At 35.2% G+C, this 14,494-nt stretch overlaps 1 protein-coding gene across 4 annotated transcripts in view; it reads left to right on the forward strand.

Moving 5' to 3' along the window:
• Window positions 1-14,494, forward strand: part of AGMO (alkylglycerol monooxygenase) — a 284,230-nt gene that overhangs the window by 11,998 nt on the left and 257,738 nt on the right. For all 4 annotated transcript variants that reach the window (XM_045185306.3, XM_045185305.2, XM_045185307.2 and 1 more), the window contains one exon: window positions 18-169. In XM_045185306.3, coding sequence (XP_045041241.2) covers window positions 18-169 — 152 coding nt within the window. The remainder of the gene's footprint in view (window positions 1-17; window positions 170-14,494) is intronic.

The raw sequence follows: 14,494 nt of genomic DNA on the forward strand, positions 1-14,494 counted from the left end.
GAATTTTGTTTTTCCAGTTTGTTTTCCAGGAGCATTGAATTGACCAGTTACATTTATATCTGGGAGAACTACAGGCTCATCAGTTTGCCTTGGGATTCTCCATGGACCTGGTATTTAACCTTCTTAGGAGTTGACTTTGGCTACTATTGGTTTCATCGCATGGCCCATGGTAAGTTGCAAATCATGGCTTTATTGTTCATTTTTGCTGAACTGTGTTTGCAGATGGTTGGTGTTTAGTAAATATTTATTGAGCTAATGAGTAAATGGATAACAATTTATTTTACAGCACATAAAGATTAATAATGAAATTTTACTTTGCAAATTAAATGTAAACAATCTGAGACCACTTTTGAAAATATGAAATTATTAGAGGTGCATTTTTCATGCCTCTTTTCTCTAATTTATTACAAAAAACACTGTCTAGAAATTGATGACTATAACATTACTTTTTATATGTTGCCTTACATTGTTTTTTTTATGACGTGCTTGCTGGAGTCTACAGACACTTGCACACAATATCAAACTTCACATCGCAAAGATCCAAGGTTATTCAGAAGGGCTCTGTAATAGCATGGAATCCTAGGTAACGCGTGCTGTTATACATAAGCTTGGTTGAAGCTCTTGGCAGCACCTTCTCCTTACAAATGAAAATGCAGTCAGCTAGGCATTAACCATAGTGCACTTTAGTATTACCGTGGCTTTGCAAAATTACTCATCTAATTCAAAGCCGTTACTGTACTGATTCTTGGAATTTACCTTTTGGGGATTTTTGGCTGCCCCCTCCAAAGCAATATTTCGTTATGGAAAGGGAAATGGAAGTGCAGGAAATGGTCTAACCCTCTGTAGGGATAAGTAGAGGTCGGAGAATGATTGCAGAGCTGAGGTGAGCTCGTGGTCTCCAAGGAAGAATAAGGCATGCAAAAGTATGTCTGGAGGGAGATGGGGGAAAGTGCTAATTTTGAAAAACTACTGAAGAGCAGAACTCAGGATTTCAGTGGGTGGTTGGGTTGAGTGGGTGGGGAGGAAGGAAGGAAGAGGAAGGAACCTGGAATAATAATAAAAAAAATAGATGGGAGATGGAAAGAAGAGACCCGAGTTCAGGGTGAATAACTGAGCTGTGGGCGTAGGAGTATGTGTGACCAAATATCCTTCCTAAGCAAGCATAAAGGAAATAGGAGTAGCATCCATGGACTTACGCTTAAGGCCATTAAAGGTGAAGGGATTAGCCAAAGAACAGATACGCATAACACACAGACACACATAGCAGTGAGGTGGTGGCCTGAGGAGAGGAGGGGTGAGGGCCTGGTGGAGGAGGGCAAAGGGGGGGGGGAATGAGAACATCTGTAAATAGTGTCAAAAATAAAAATAAAGTTAAAAAGATTAAAAAAGTAAACACGGCATTACTTTTGCTAAAACCTTTAAACACATATTTCATGAAACTATAAAGAGTGTTAATTCATTAAAATACTTTGAAGTGAACATATAAGCTGGGAAAGGTAATGTATTTCGTGTGTGATAACTTTTGTCTTTGAAAATAATAGGTCAGCTCCTGACATCACTTCCTTATATTTAAAGGCAAGAGGATACTCCCAAATTGAACGTGATTAAGACTATAGTATGGTTTATGTAGTAAATTCTGTATTTTATTTTAAAATAGTAATTTTCTCCCTAAAATGAACCCGTTGGCAATCTTCCTCACTTTCTGTTCAGCAAATGGGTAATGCAGAAAGCATTTACATTGTATTACTTAATTCCAGGAACCTTCTAATATCACACTGCCCTGTATGGATGTGTTTGTTTGGGAGATCTGCAAATTCGCTTAGTTTTTGAAAGCCCATTATAACAGGAAACAAAGAACCAACAAAATATTACCAAATATAAAACTTAAAAAAAGATGTTGATTGTACGTTCTCTCAGGGAAGAGCAATAAAGTAAAATAATATATGAAAAACATGAAATCAAGGCTGTTTAAAGTATGCTTCCCATTAGAAAAAAATTGAAAGGAGTCCAGTGGAGGCAGGCATTGAAAAAAAACCTTCTGGAAAAACATTCACCACCTTCAGGCTATGAAGCCTAATCACAAGTTCAAAGACTTTTGACTTGTGATGGAAATCTAGTAGGAAAATAAAATATGTAGTTGAATGTGTCCAACTTCAAAATGACAATTTTTAAATTCTATATGATAATATAAAATATTAAAGTAGCTTTTTACAAATCTTGTTATACACGGGGATAAGAAAAACTTACAAAATCAAATTTCTTGAGCCTCTTGGATTACTAAGTTCATACTGGTTAACTGGTTAAATATATTCAACTGAAAAGTTTGAACAGCTCTAAAACCCAAATGTCTTTAAATATTGTATAAGAAATAACTCTGCTTCTCCTATTTAACATGTTACTTTTCTTTTACTATGTGCAGTAAAATTATATAATAATATATTCTCCATTTTTATGTTAAATGCTATGAGTTTTGAAGAAATAATATATACTAAAAATGCTGTTTTTTACAGGTATTTAAGTAACTTCTTTCTCTAGTAACCCAAATTATTGCTAGGTATTTGTTACTGTTACTTATTTGATTCATGTACATGGGGAATTTTTTCACTTTAAGAGAACAGTTTGGTATTAGTAGGGGAGAGTTTATTCTCAAAAACTTGAATTTCATCTCTATTTCTATGCAAAAGAGCAGAGGGATATTTGAGGCTGTATTCTACTTTACATTTTATTCCCTTTTCTTTGAAATAATGAGAAAGAAATTGCTGATTATTACCAACTTACACAAAAAGAAGAGTAGAAAAATAATTTCTATAGAGTACTTCAACAACTTTAGAAAGAAACATAGAATGATTAAATTAAATAAGTCTCTATTTAAAAGTAGCTTCTTGCACACTTAGTTTCTGTTCCAAAAATGCATTATTTTTCTTTAAACTTTCTATTAGTTATATTAAACATGTAATATAATGAGTAAAGATTTTTAAGGGAATATTTAAAATACAAATGATTACCACTTTGCAAAAGCAAGAGTGAGCCTTCCAAGGTGCTGATAATAGGTTTTATCTTGTCTCAGGTAGTAGTTACATGAGTGTGCATACATTTGCAAAAATTTATGAAGTTGTACACGTAAAGTTTATATAATTTATCTATGCCTCAATAAAACAGGAAGTTGTTAAGTAATGGTAAACAATTTGAAGTCAGAATGACGTAATAAGGAATCACATTTAGAAAAAGAATCAGGAAATTGTTATTTGTGACTTTAAACATGTGACCTTACACAGATTTATATCATTATTGGTTTCCATAACCAAGGATGAAGTAACGGCAGCCAGTTATTCATTTTGTTGTCCGTCTTCTCCAAACACTTCTTTGCTCTTTCTTGCGTTACCACAGGTGCACCCTGTAGATGCTGGTCCTGTGCAGCTGACTGACGTTAGGTTTTGCCACTTTAAGGGACTGGAGGGCTACTATAAACCAGAACAGCAGGATGGGACTTAGCTTCCATTTTCTAGAGTGCTGTTTTCCATGTGTCACTTAACGGACTAGTACTGGGGACTCTGGTAGCATTTACATTATGGCTGAGCTCTACCCTAACCCTTCTGATGAGATCCTGTGTCCTCCAGGGACCAGGTCAGGGGACTACCTGTAGCCCTCACCCTCCACGGCCTGCACACTCGGTCACTGGCAGAGTTCCTGTGGCAGTCACAACCTCTCCAAAGATACCTGACTCTGAGACTAGCAGTGGGAGGCTCTGCCTTGTTCCCTCGTCCTCAGCTCTGTAGGCATCAGCTGTGCTCTGCAGTTGCTGCTTCTGTCCACTGAACTGCTCTTCGTTTACTTATTTCAGTAGTTAAGTTGTTTTACTGGTTAATAATTCTTCTTTTAATTAAATGTATTGGGGTGACATTCATGAGTGAAATTATAGAGACTTCAAGTACACAGTTTTATAATATGTCATCTGTGTATTACATTGTGTGTTTATCACCCAAAGTCAAATTTCTTTCTGTCACCATATAGCATTTGACTTCCCACCCTCTTCCATCTGGTAACCACCACACTATTGTCTATGTCTATGAGTTTTTATTTGTTCATTCAAATCTCACACATGAGTGAAATCATGTAATTCTTGATGTTTTCTGTCTGATTTATTTCACTTAGCATGACATTCTCAAGGCCTATCCATGTCATCACAAATGGCAGTACTTCGTCTTCTCTTATGACTGAGTAGTGTTCCCTTGTACACATGTACCGCATCTTCTGCATCCAACCTTCTGCCAAAGGGCACTGATGTTTCCACATCTTGTCTCTATAAGTAATGCTGCAGTAAACATAGGGGTACGTATATCTCTACGAGTAAATGTTCTCTGATTTCCAGAGGAGTGGTTGCTTAGTTGGTCCTATGGTAATTCTACTCTTAATTTTTTTGAGGAACTTCCATATTTTCTCCCCTAGTGGCTGTACTAGTTTACATTCCCATGAGTAAGGAATAAAGGTTCCTTTTTCTTCACAACCTCTCTAACACTTATTATTACTTGTTCTTTGTTCAAATTACTGTGGTTGTCTCCTGATTGGGCCATGACTCATACAGTCAGCCGCCTCACACATTATATAGGGTTGTAAATTAGAGTTCACCTAACTGTATTTTTTATTATTACATTGTGAGGCATAGATTATACATTCAGGCTACAATATAGTTTAGTTCAGTTCTGAAATGAAGGTTTTCTTCTTTAAAATCATTATAACATATAATCTATAAAATCACCTCTGAAGTTTAATTTCTTTCAGTCAACAAATGAACTGCTTAGTTTATTTTCTGTTCCTCTCTTTCTGTATGTAACCAAGGTGGGTGATATCAGTTTTTATGTAATCAGTTACAAACACATATACCCATACTTTATTGTGATTAAGTGAGCCTTGTATATGACTATTAAACTTAATTTTTACATTTTTTCTGACTCCTGAAGGAGTTAAATTTAGATCATCTTCCTTTCTCTCATTGTTTAAACAAAAAACATTGGCAGATGTATTAATTAGAAATTATTTTATTTTATGATAATGCCAGGAATGTGTTTTGTATTTTGAAATAGGTTACTTACGTTCAGTTACATGTGTATTTTTTAAATACCAGAATACACTTATTTTTATAACTCTTTGCCATATATTATGCCTCACTTTTAATTTTAGAAATAGGAATAACTTATTTCCCTTAATCAAAGCATTTGTCCAAAAATATTATTGCAGGGAAAAAACCACAGAGGAGCAAAGATAGAAAATGAAATGTGCATTTAAACCCATCCCCCAGAGACACCCTCTGGAAATGTGGTGTGAGGACTGGACCCTGGCACCAAACTGCCTGGTTCAGGCCCTACCTGTGTTACTTTCTGTGTAGTATTGGAAAAATTACGCCTCCTCTTCGTTTTTCCTTACGTGGAAGATGCAAATAACAATAGTATAATCCACATAGGATCATTGTAAGGTTTCAATAAATTATAATGAGAAAACACTTAGGGCAGAGCTCGACACATATTTATTTATAATTTGTATTGTTATTCAATTACAGTTGTCTGCATTTTCTCCCCATCCCTCCACCCGACACAGAATAATTTAAAATATAAACATAACTATTATGTGGTTTGGTCTTTCTGTTTATATAATGTGTATATTATATAATAGTATATAATAATATGAAAATTATCACATATTCCTTAAATGATAGTTAATATACACTAGTTGTTAAAATAATTACCTTTGCCAAAATTTATGATTAAATGATTAAGTTCTTTGTATTGAATAGATGCATACATAGAAAAATGAGCCCTGGCTGGTGAAGCTCAGTGGATTGAGCATGGGCCTGCGAACCAAGGCATTGTCAGTTGGATTCCCAGTCAGGGCACATGCGTGGGTTGCAGGCCATGTCGCCAGCAGGGGGTGTGCAAGAGGCAACCACACATTGATACTTCACTCCCCCTCTTTCTCTCTCCCTTCCCATCTCTCTAAAATAAATAAATAAAACACCAATCTAAAAGAACCTATGCACCCCAGTGTTCATAGCAGCACAATTTACAATAGCCAGGTACTGGAAGCAACCTAAGTGCCCATCAGCAAATGAGTGGATCAAAAAACTATGGTACATTTACATAATGGAATTCTACGCAGCAGAAAGAAAGAAGGAGCTCCTACCCTTCACAACAGCATGGATGGAGCTGGAGAGCATTATGCTAAGTGAAATAAGCCAGGCAGCGAGGGACAAATGCCATATGATTTCACCTTTAACTGGAGCATAGTCAACAAAAGAAAAAAGCAAACAAAATATAACCAGAGACATTGAAGTTAAGAACAATCTAACAATGGTCAGGAGGGAGTGGGGAGGGGACAGTGAGGAGAGGGGATTACAGGAACTACTATAAAGGACACATTGACAAAATCAAGGGGGAGGGTGGAGGCGGGGGAAGGAGGTGGGTTTGGCTGGGGTGGGGAGAAAATGCAGACAACTGTGATTGAACAACAATTAAAAAAGAGAAACGAATATTTCAGGTTTGAGCATATATAGACAGGTTTATAGACAATTGGGACCCTGAAAGATGGTTTTGGGCTTGTACTCACATAGACACGATAGTAACAATCCTTTCCTAGATAAGTAGTTGGCAATAATAATAAGTAAAATTACAATGTGATTTTCTTTTAAAATTATTTCTTTCCCTCAAACGAATATTTTGTCATTTGAATTTATGTTTTGATATGTCAAGTTTATCCACACTCCTTTTTCCTTCAAACATCAATGTTTTTTTATTCTTTTTAAGATTAGTGAAGTGTTTTGAAAGAAAGAAATTCTATTAAATGTGTACATTTTGTGTATATGTATTAGTATGTATATGTATATATTAAATCCTCACTAAAGTACATGTTTTTATTGATTTTAGAGAGAGAGGAAGTGGAGGGGAGAGAGAGAGAGGAACGATGATGTGAGAGGAGAGTCTCCCACTCGCACCCTGACTGGGGGTCAAACCCTCAAGCTTTTGGTGAATGGGACAATGTTCCAACCAACTGAGCTACCTGGCCAGGGCCATTTTATCTATATTTTAAAGTTTCTTTGTTGCCTTCCCATCTTAATAAAATATAATTTGTCTAAATGTTTTCCAGTTTATAAATTAAAGTCTCTTGTCAACGCCCTGGCTGGTGTGGCTCAGTGGATAGAGCTCTGGCCTGAGAACCAAAAGGTTGCTTGTTTGATTCCCAGTCAGGGCATGTGCCTGGGTTGCAGGCCTGGTCCCCAGTAGGAGGCACGTGACAGGCAAACACATGTTGATGTTTCTCTCCCTTTCTTTCTCCCTCCCTTCCCCTCTCTAAAAATAAATAAATAAAATCTTGAAAAGAAAAGAAAAGAAAAGAGGTCTCTTGTCCAGAACCTAGAAAATAGTTTTTCAAAAAAAATCATGGAAGCATATTTTTCTTCCCTTAATCTAATACGTAATTTAACTTTGCTCATTTTCTTACAGCCTGAAGGCTTGTACTTTGTAGAATGCTTTCCAAAATGTAATTTTGTGTCATAGTCATTTCTAGGCCCTATGTTTTTTTTTCTCTTAGAATTCACAAGCCTTGATAATGAAAACCCCACAACTGTATGCTTTTACAATATATAGCTTGTGCTGCATCATTTTTAAAAACAAATGCTCAGTGCCAACTCTGTGCTTTGGAGCTCTTTGAAGCATTGAAGAGGACATGTCCTCTGAGTGAAGTGCTTATACCAACCATTAAACAACCAGTGCACGTGAGCCCCGGAAAAACACACAAGATGTGCAAGTGGTAGTTAGAACAGCAAGAAATATTATTGCATCAGTATTCCATTTCATTAGCAGTGATCTCTTTTTCTTTGGTAATTCAGGAATATAGTAGGCAATATATGTCATGCAGAATTTGATGGGCTCCACCACGGTGATAGTACTGCTTAGGGGAAAAAAAACTCAATACAAGTTAAAGGCATTGTGAGCTGCTCGTAAAGCATAAAACCAAACAAGTAGGAAGTACAGAATAAAGAATGTAAATGAGTTTGAGAAGAGGACATTTGAGCAGAGGCTGTGATGTATAAATCACGTGTATAGCAAGGTCCTGTGAAACAAATTTTAAAATTTTACTACAAAGGAATAGTGAAAGCAATCATATAATTTAAGAATAAAACCAGATGTTTAAACAAGCCATTAAGTCACCATCATAGCTTAATTATTTTGACTTAATAAGTTTCAGTGGAAAACTGGAATATGAAAAAGGATAGATACAATTATTAATGTCAAGAGAAACGATCAATTAAGTTTATGAGAATGGAATAAAGATTTCAGTGTAAAGAAATACATGACCACAACAAACAGGAACTCGTTCGAATGACAATATATATCACTAGGATCTTTAAGCACCCCTCACCTTTTTAGTGACTCTAAATCTAAATGCATGCTTCAGCGTATACACAGATCAAAACCTTCCACAGGAAGAACGAAGACACCACTCTCAGGGGTTTTGTCTGCAGTTTCTGGGTCAAAGGTGAACACTGAATTTTACTAAAGTTTAAAGAGGGCCTTTTATAGGCAACAAGAAGTCTTCTTGCTGTTTTCAAATCCTGTAGGTCTCCAGATTTTGTATCTACTTCATCAAAACTAGGTATAGTAAAACAAAATATTGGTGAATCTTTTAAGGCCCAATAAATCCCACAACTTCTGGTCCTATGAGGTGTTGAAAACCTGCCACTTTCTGAAATAATAATAATAATGACTAACATTTACTGAGTTTTTTCTCAGTGTTTCTGAATACCTCTCATACATTTCCATATTGAATTAAAACAGCCAGGCAATAATTTCTGTCACAGAAGTTCTACAAAAGAGGAAACTGAAATAAAGAAAGTTTAAGTATAAAAATGTTTCCTCGGAGTAAGTGTTCCCATCCCTCTTTCTTCTACCTTATTGTGGTCATACCACATAGTTAACCATTTTTGTAGCTTCTCTTTATTTCTTCTGTTTCAATAAACATACAAGTGCACTCACTTATACATGCACACAGGCATACAACATGTATAAAACATTTGTAAACACATTTAAATATGCAACAATCAGGTGCATACATATATAACTGTATTATAGTTAAATATAACACATAATACACATACATACTATTAGGTTAAATGTATTAATCACAATAATTCTCATGTCCTATTTTACTGTCTTTTTATGTTATTAATTAGATAGTGTTAAACTCTTGTGCTATGATTATAACATTTTAAATTCTTGTGATTCTGTAAAGTTTGATTTTTAATGAATGTGAATTGATGCTATAAACACATTCAAAATCATAATTTTTCCTTGAGGAGTTAAAAATTTTATGATTATGGAGTGTGATATCTTTATCTTTGGAAAGTACAGATAGTCCTCACTGGTGCTCTAGCTTCCTCCTTCCTATATTCAAATTGTATCCACTTTGCCAAAAAAAATGATGCTTGTTTTATAACTGTGTGGAGAATGTCTGTTCTTTCATACGAAGGCTTTTGTTCTTCATTCGATAGAAGTGAATGTTAATGAAGCACATACCTCTTGTCCTCCTGGGCTCCCTTCTCCAGAGCCAGATTGAATTCAGACTGCTTATTTTTATTCTTACTGATATCCTGGGGAAAAAGGTAAAGAAGAGTTTATAAAACCTGGACACAAGAAGGATGTAACTTTTTCAGTTCTCCCCAGGGCTGAATCTCAGCTGAAATAACTGACGGGTTTTGGGCATACAGAAGGAAACGATGAGCTGGGCTAAGTGTCCAGATGTGAGCTCAACAGATGTATAAGGTTATACTCTAAAAGGCAAGGAAAGCAATACCTGTATCTTTAAAGAGGAAGTTGTAAGTAGTAAACATAATTATTAACTACAGTCTGACTTTTAAAGATTTTCAAAGTAAAAAATACTTTTCCATCTCTTTAAATTATTTAACAATGCTTTAAAAATCCTTGTATGTGTACAGCCAGTTCATAAGAGATCGTAAATTGAATTAAATCAAATGGTGACTTGGAATATGATAATTCTTGCTTTATCATCCTTAATATATGCTTGAACATTTTTGATTAATTTGTTTTTACCATAAAATGGAAATAGACTATTTTTTTAAAAATCTATACCTGGGATTCTTTGCTATTACTTCTTTGACAGTACTTATCATCCTCATAAATATCTTGCAAATATTCTGTTACAACCAGAATACAATAAAAAAATAGCAAAGCTACTCCTGAAATTGTTTCTAAATCCTAAAGACCAATGTCATCCTTTTGCAGTATATTTCTTAATTCTCTTGTTAATTAATATGAATAATAGTTTTAAATATAAAACTTAAAATTGGAGTGCTTTTTACATGAGAAAGCCATACTAGTACTATATTGGAGTGTTCCAGTTAGTATAGATATTGCCCTCATTCAAATATTCATTCATATACAACAAAATATTCTTTTATGTTCTACATGGTTACCATGTCTTGAGTGCTTCTTAGAAGCTAAAATATACATCCATGGGAATGACAACAAAACACATCCTATTTTGGGAATTTTAAAGGGCTCTGGGATTTGAAGTTGACATGTCTTTGGCCAAATTCCAGCATACAACTGAACTAAGGAGAAGAAAGAAGCTATTTGGATTCTGTGTTTCTCTAAAACTTCTGTAGTTCTAGAGAGAAAAATGATGTCCAAACTAAAAGTATGATAACTTACTCAGATAATAAGAAGTTAATTCAAAATGAATTAAGTAGTCAAACTTTAATAAAGAGAAAGTTGTCAGTAGAAATTAATAAGAGTTGGACCAGGGTGAAGCCTTGCAGTAGTCTCAGGAGCATATGCAGACAGAAAGTAATTCCTCATATTGGAAGAGAAATTTTAAAAGCCACAGCACTTCCTTTTTTCATCTTCTGTAAATGCACCCAAGGGAGGAGCTACTTCTCTAGAGTTTAAATTTCTCCTGCTATCGAGAAGCCATGAGTGGGGAAACAGTAGGCAGAAGCATCCAAAGCTGGACAAGGTGTTCAGGCATCGCAGAGGTCAGCAATGCCTCCCCTCTGCCAGAACAGCCTTCCCATCCTAACATAGGTGTTGCTTCCTTCCTTCCCTTATTTGTGCTTCAGTTCAGAGATGAAAGTAGGGTGAGAAGGGTGAGTGAGCAAGCTGACAAAAGTTGACCCTTCTCTGGAAACGTATCTATATTTCAACCAATACCTTTCAAGGCCATTAAGGAGAGACACTTGATAGAAGGGCTAATTTAGTTATTCTTGCAAAATATTCCACTGGAACTGTTTCTTTTCTTCTCTCACTGACATTAAGTAGCTGTGCATGTGACAATTTTTTATCAAGATATAAGAGCATTTTTACATACTCGTATACTCCTCTAAGACATTCATTTACTCCCTTTCCTAGTTTTTAGACGCCCTTGATTTTCAGAAAGGCTGTTTCACATAGAGGATAAAAGGAGAAGTTTTAAAGACAGATACTCCTGATTTCAAATTCTCACTCTGTCATTTATTAATTACTGTGACCTTGTTATAATTGTTTGTTTTTCTGACTCTTCATTTGTTTATCAGTAAAATGTGTATTATCATATACCTTTCAAAGTGTTGTGAGGTTGAATTAAATAATTATGTGTTCTATTTCTCATACATATTAAATCCCATATCCATGAGAGTTGCTTTAATTATTATTGTTCATATATATAGCAAGGATGTGGTGACTGTTTGGGAATTCCAGAATTATAGACTATAAGGGATAGTGCTGCCCTGGCCCATGTGGCTCAGTTGGTTGGAGTGCTGTTCCGTAAATCAAAAGGTTAATGGGTTTGATCCCTGGTCAGGGCACATAACTAGGGTGTTGGTTCAGTCCCCAGTTGGGATGTGTGGGAGAGGCAACCAATTGATGTTTCTCTCTTACATTTATGTTTCTCTCCCTCTCTGTTTCTCCCTCCCTCCTGCTCTCTCTAAAATCAATAAGCATGTCCTCAGGTGAGGATTAAAGAAAAAGAAAGAGATGATTAAGGTGGTTTGTCTCACTGATACCATAGTCTTTCTTAACAGAATGCTCTAAACAACTACTTCCAGGATGAAACTTATATTCCTTCACTTTATAAGAATGTGAAGAGATCAGAAGCAGAGATATTGTCTACTCATCTTTGAAAACCTAACACTGAGTACTAATTGGTATATTCTATATGTTTTTAAATCCTTTCTGAATGAATAATCTAAATGAGCAATATTAATGATACTACTTCACATCCATATTTTATCTCTTTAAAATTTAAAATGACATCTTCCCTTATGTCTTTTAGTCTTGAATTGTTTAGCTTAAGAAATTTAAATCAAATATTACACACTTATTTTAACGATGATTTAAAGAATGATGTTTTCATTACAATGAAAAAAATTAAATAGATTTTTACTTCTGAATATGTAGTCAAGAGAAGTAGGGTAAGCAGGTTTAGTGAGCCAGGCATCCATGAGTTCCATTTTTGAATGTCAAAATTGAGATGCTTATTATAGCTCCAGGTAAAAATGTCAAAGAGGAAGTTGGCTATAAGACACATTCAGAGAAAAGGTCCAGGCTGGAGATATAAATGAGTACATCCTTAGTATATTGACGGTATTTAAAGCTGTTGGAGCAATTGAGACCTGAAGGAATGAGTCTAGAGCAAAGACACTGTAAAATCGGAGCCCTGTGCAGTTTTAATTCTTTGTGTTTGGGTGTATCAGGAAGAAGCAGCAAATTAGATGTGGAAGGCAGCAGAAAAAAATCACAGGAGGGTGTGGTGCAGGGTCCCTGAAGAGAATGAAGAAAGTGTTTCAAGAAGGTTGTGATCAACTATGTCAAATTCTGCTGAGATTCCTGCTTTAGGAGTAATAGGCGAGGTTACTGGACTAACTTCCTCTCTAAGGAAAACTAAAACTATTGAATGAAATATAAAAACTGTCTTACTAGCTTCAGAGAGATGCCAAAATAATGAGGAATCACCAGGCTAAATCTTGAAGACAGTAAAGAGACGGAAAATTAAAGTAATACCCCAATCAGCCTTCAATATGTGGTTCCTGGCGGTCTTGCAGAAACAGCTGTGGAGTGAGTGGTGTGTGGGCCTGTGTTCGGAGACCGGTGGTTAGAGGTAAGAGCCTAGGGTCTGCCAAAGATGGGGACCCTACCAGTTAGTGTCAGCCCTCAAAAGTTAAGGGTCAAACAGACAAACTCATCCCTTCACCAACACTCCCACTAGAATGTAGGGGAAATTTTCTGCTGCTGGGTAAATAGGAAAATTAAAAAGAGATAAAAACCAAAATGGGTCTCTAATTGTTTTTAAATGAAACATCAGCCCAAACAGATAATTATAGCCAAAATATACAGGTTTACCCAAGACATTTCAAGCCACGAATGTATGTTAAAGCTGTGTTCCAGGTACCTGACAAAAGCTAATGCAAATATTACTGGAAAAATAATGATCATTACCTGTGCTTCAACTATGCTTTTCAACAGCAATGACCATCATACATCAAAGAGTATCAGATACAGAAGAAAACAAGCAATTTTATTTTAAAATCAACAAAAACAATGGGCAAATTAATCTCACTTGCAGGGATGTCAGATACCAAGAGTATTAACACAGATTTTAACATCTATTCTTAATATGTTCAAAGAAATAAAATAAAATCTTGCAAATAAATTGACATATCAGGGAAAGAATTTTAAGTGACATTGAAGATTTGCAAAAGAAATGGAATTTCTAGGAATAGAAAATATAAAAATTGAGTAGCTAGACTTCATAGCAGATTATATAAAGCAAGAGAGAAAATTACTGAATAGTGGATTAAAAGAAGCTAGACAGAATGTAGCCAAGGGGGGAAAAGGATGGAAACTTTGAAAGAAAGGATAAAAAAATGAGAATAGAATAAAGTTTCCTGTATTTTGAAGAGTACTATTTGTCTAAGATTTCGTAGTCTCTGCCTCTCCTCCTAACATACTCAAAAAATTTCTAAATAAATTAAAATTATTGAAATAGAAAAAACCTTGGAAAATGTTATCTGAGGACATTGACCTATAAATAGTCAATCTCATTAAATGTGTGGGCGGACCTCTAGTTTACATATTTCCCATTTAAAAAAATATCAAACTTCATCATAAGTGATTGGTAATGAGAAACATCAATGTTATTTGCTATTTTCATTTTAGAAAACAACATAAGAGATCAGTGAATCCAAAGAGTGTGAAATACTGTGTCATTCTGAGCATGAGGCATTTGGATGAAGGATGCTGAAACAAAATAAATTCAATTTAGCTTATTTAAATATTTGTATGTTCACTTCCTTATCTTAATCAGTAGTATCTATCTGCCCTTAAGTAAGTTACTTATTCTTTCAAAGCCTCCTTTTTCTCATCTAAAAGTTAGAAATAATAACACTGTTTCCCTTTATCTTATTAGACTGTAAGGAGGATCAAATGAAGTCATTTCTGTCAGACTATTAAGG

This window comes from Desmodus rotundus, chromosome 6, assembly GCF_022682495.2.
Source record: "Desmodus rotundus isolate HL8 chromosome 6, HLdesRot8A.1, whole genome shotgun sequence".
Taxonomy (NCBI): Eukaryota; Metazoa; Chordata; class Mammalia; order Chiroptera; family Phyllostomidae; genus Desmodus; species Desmodus rotundus.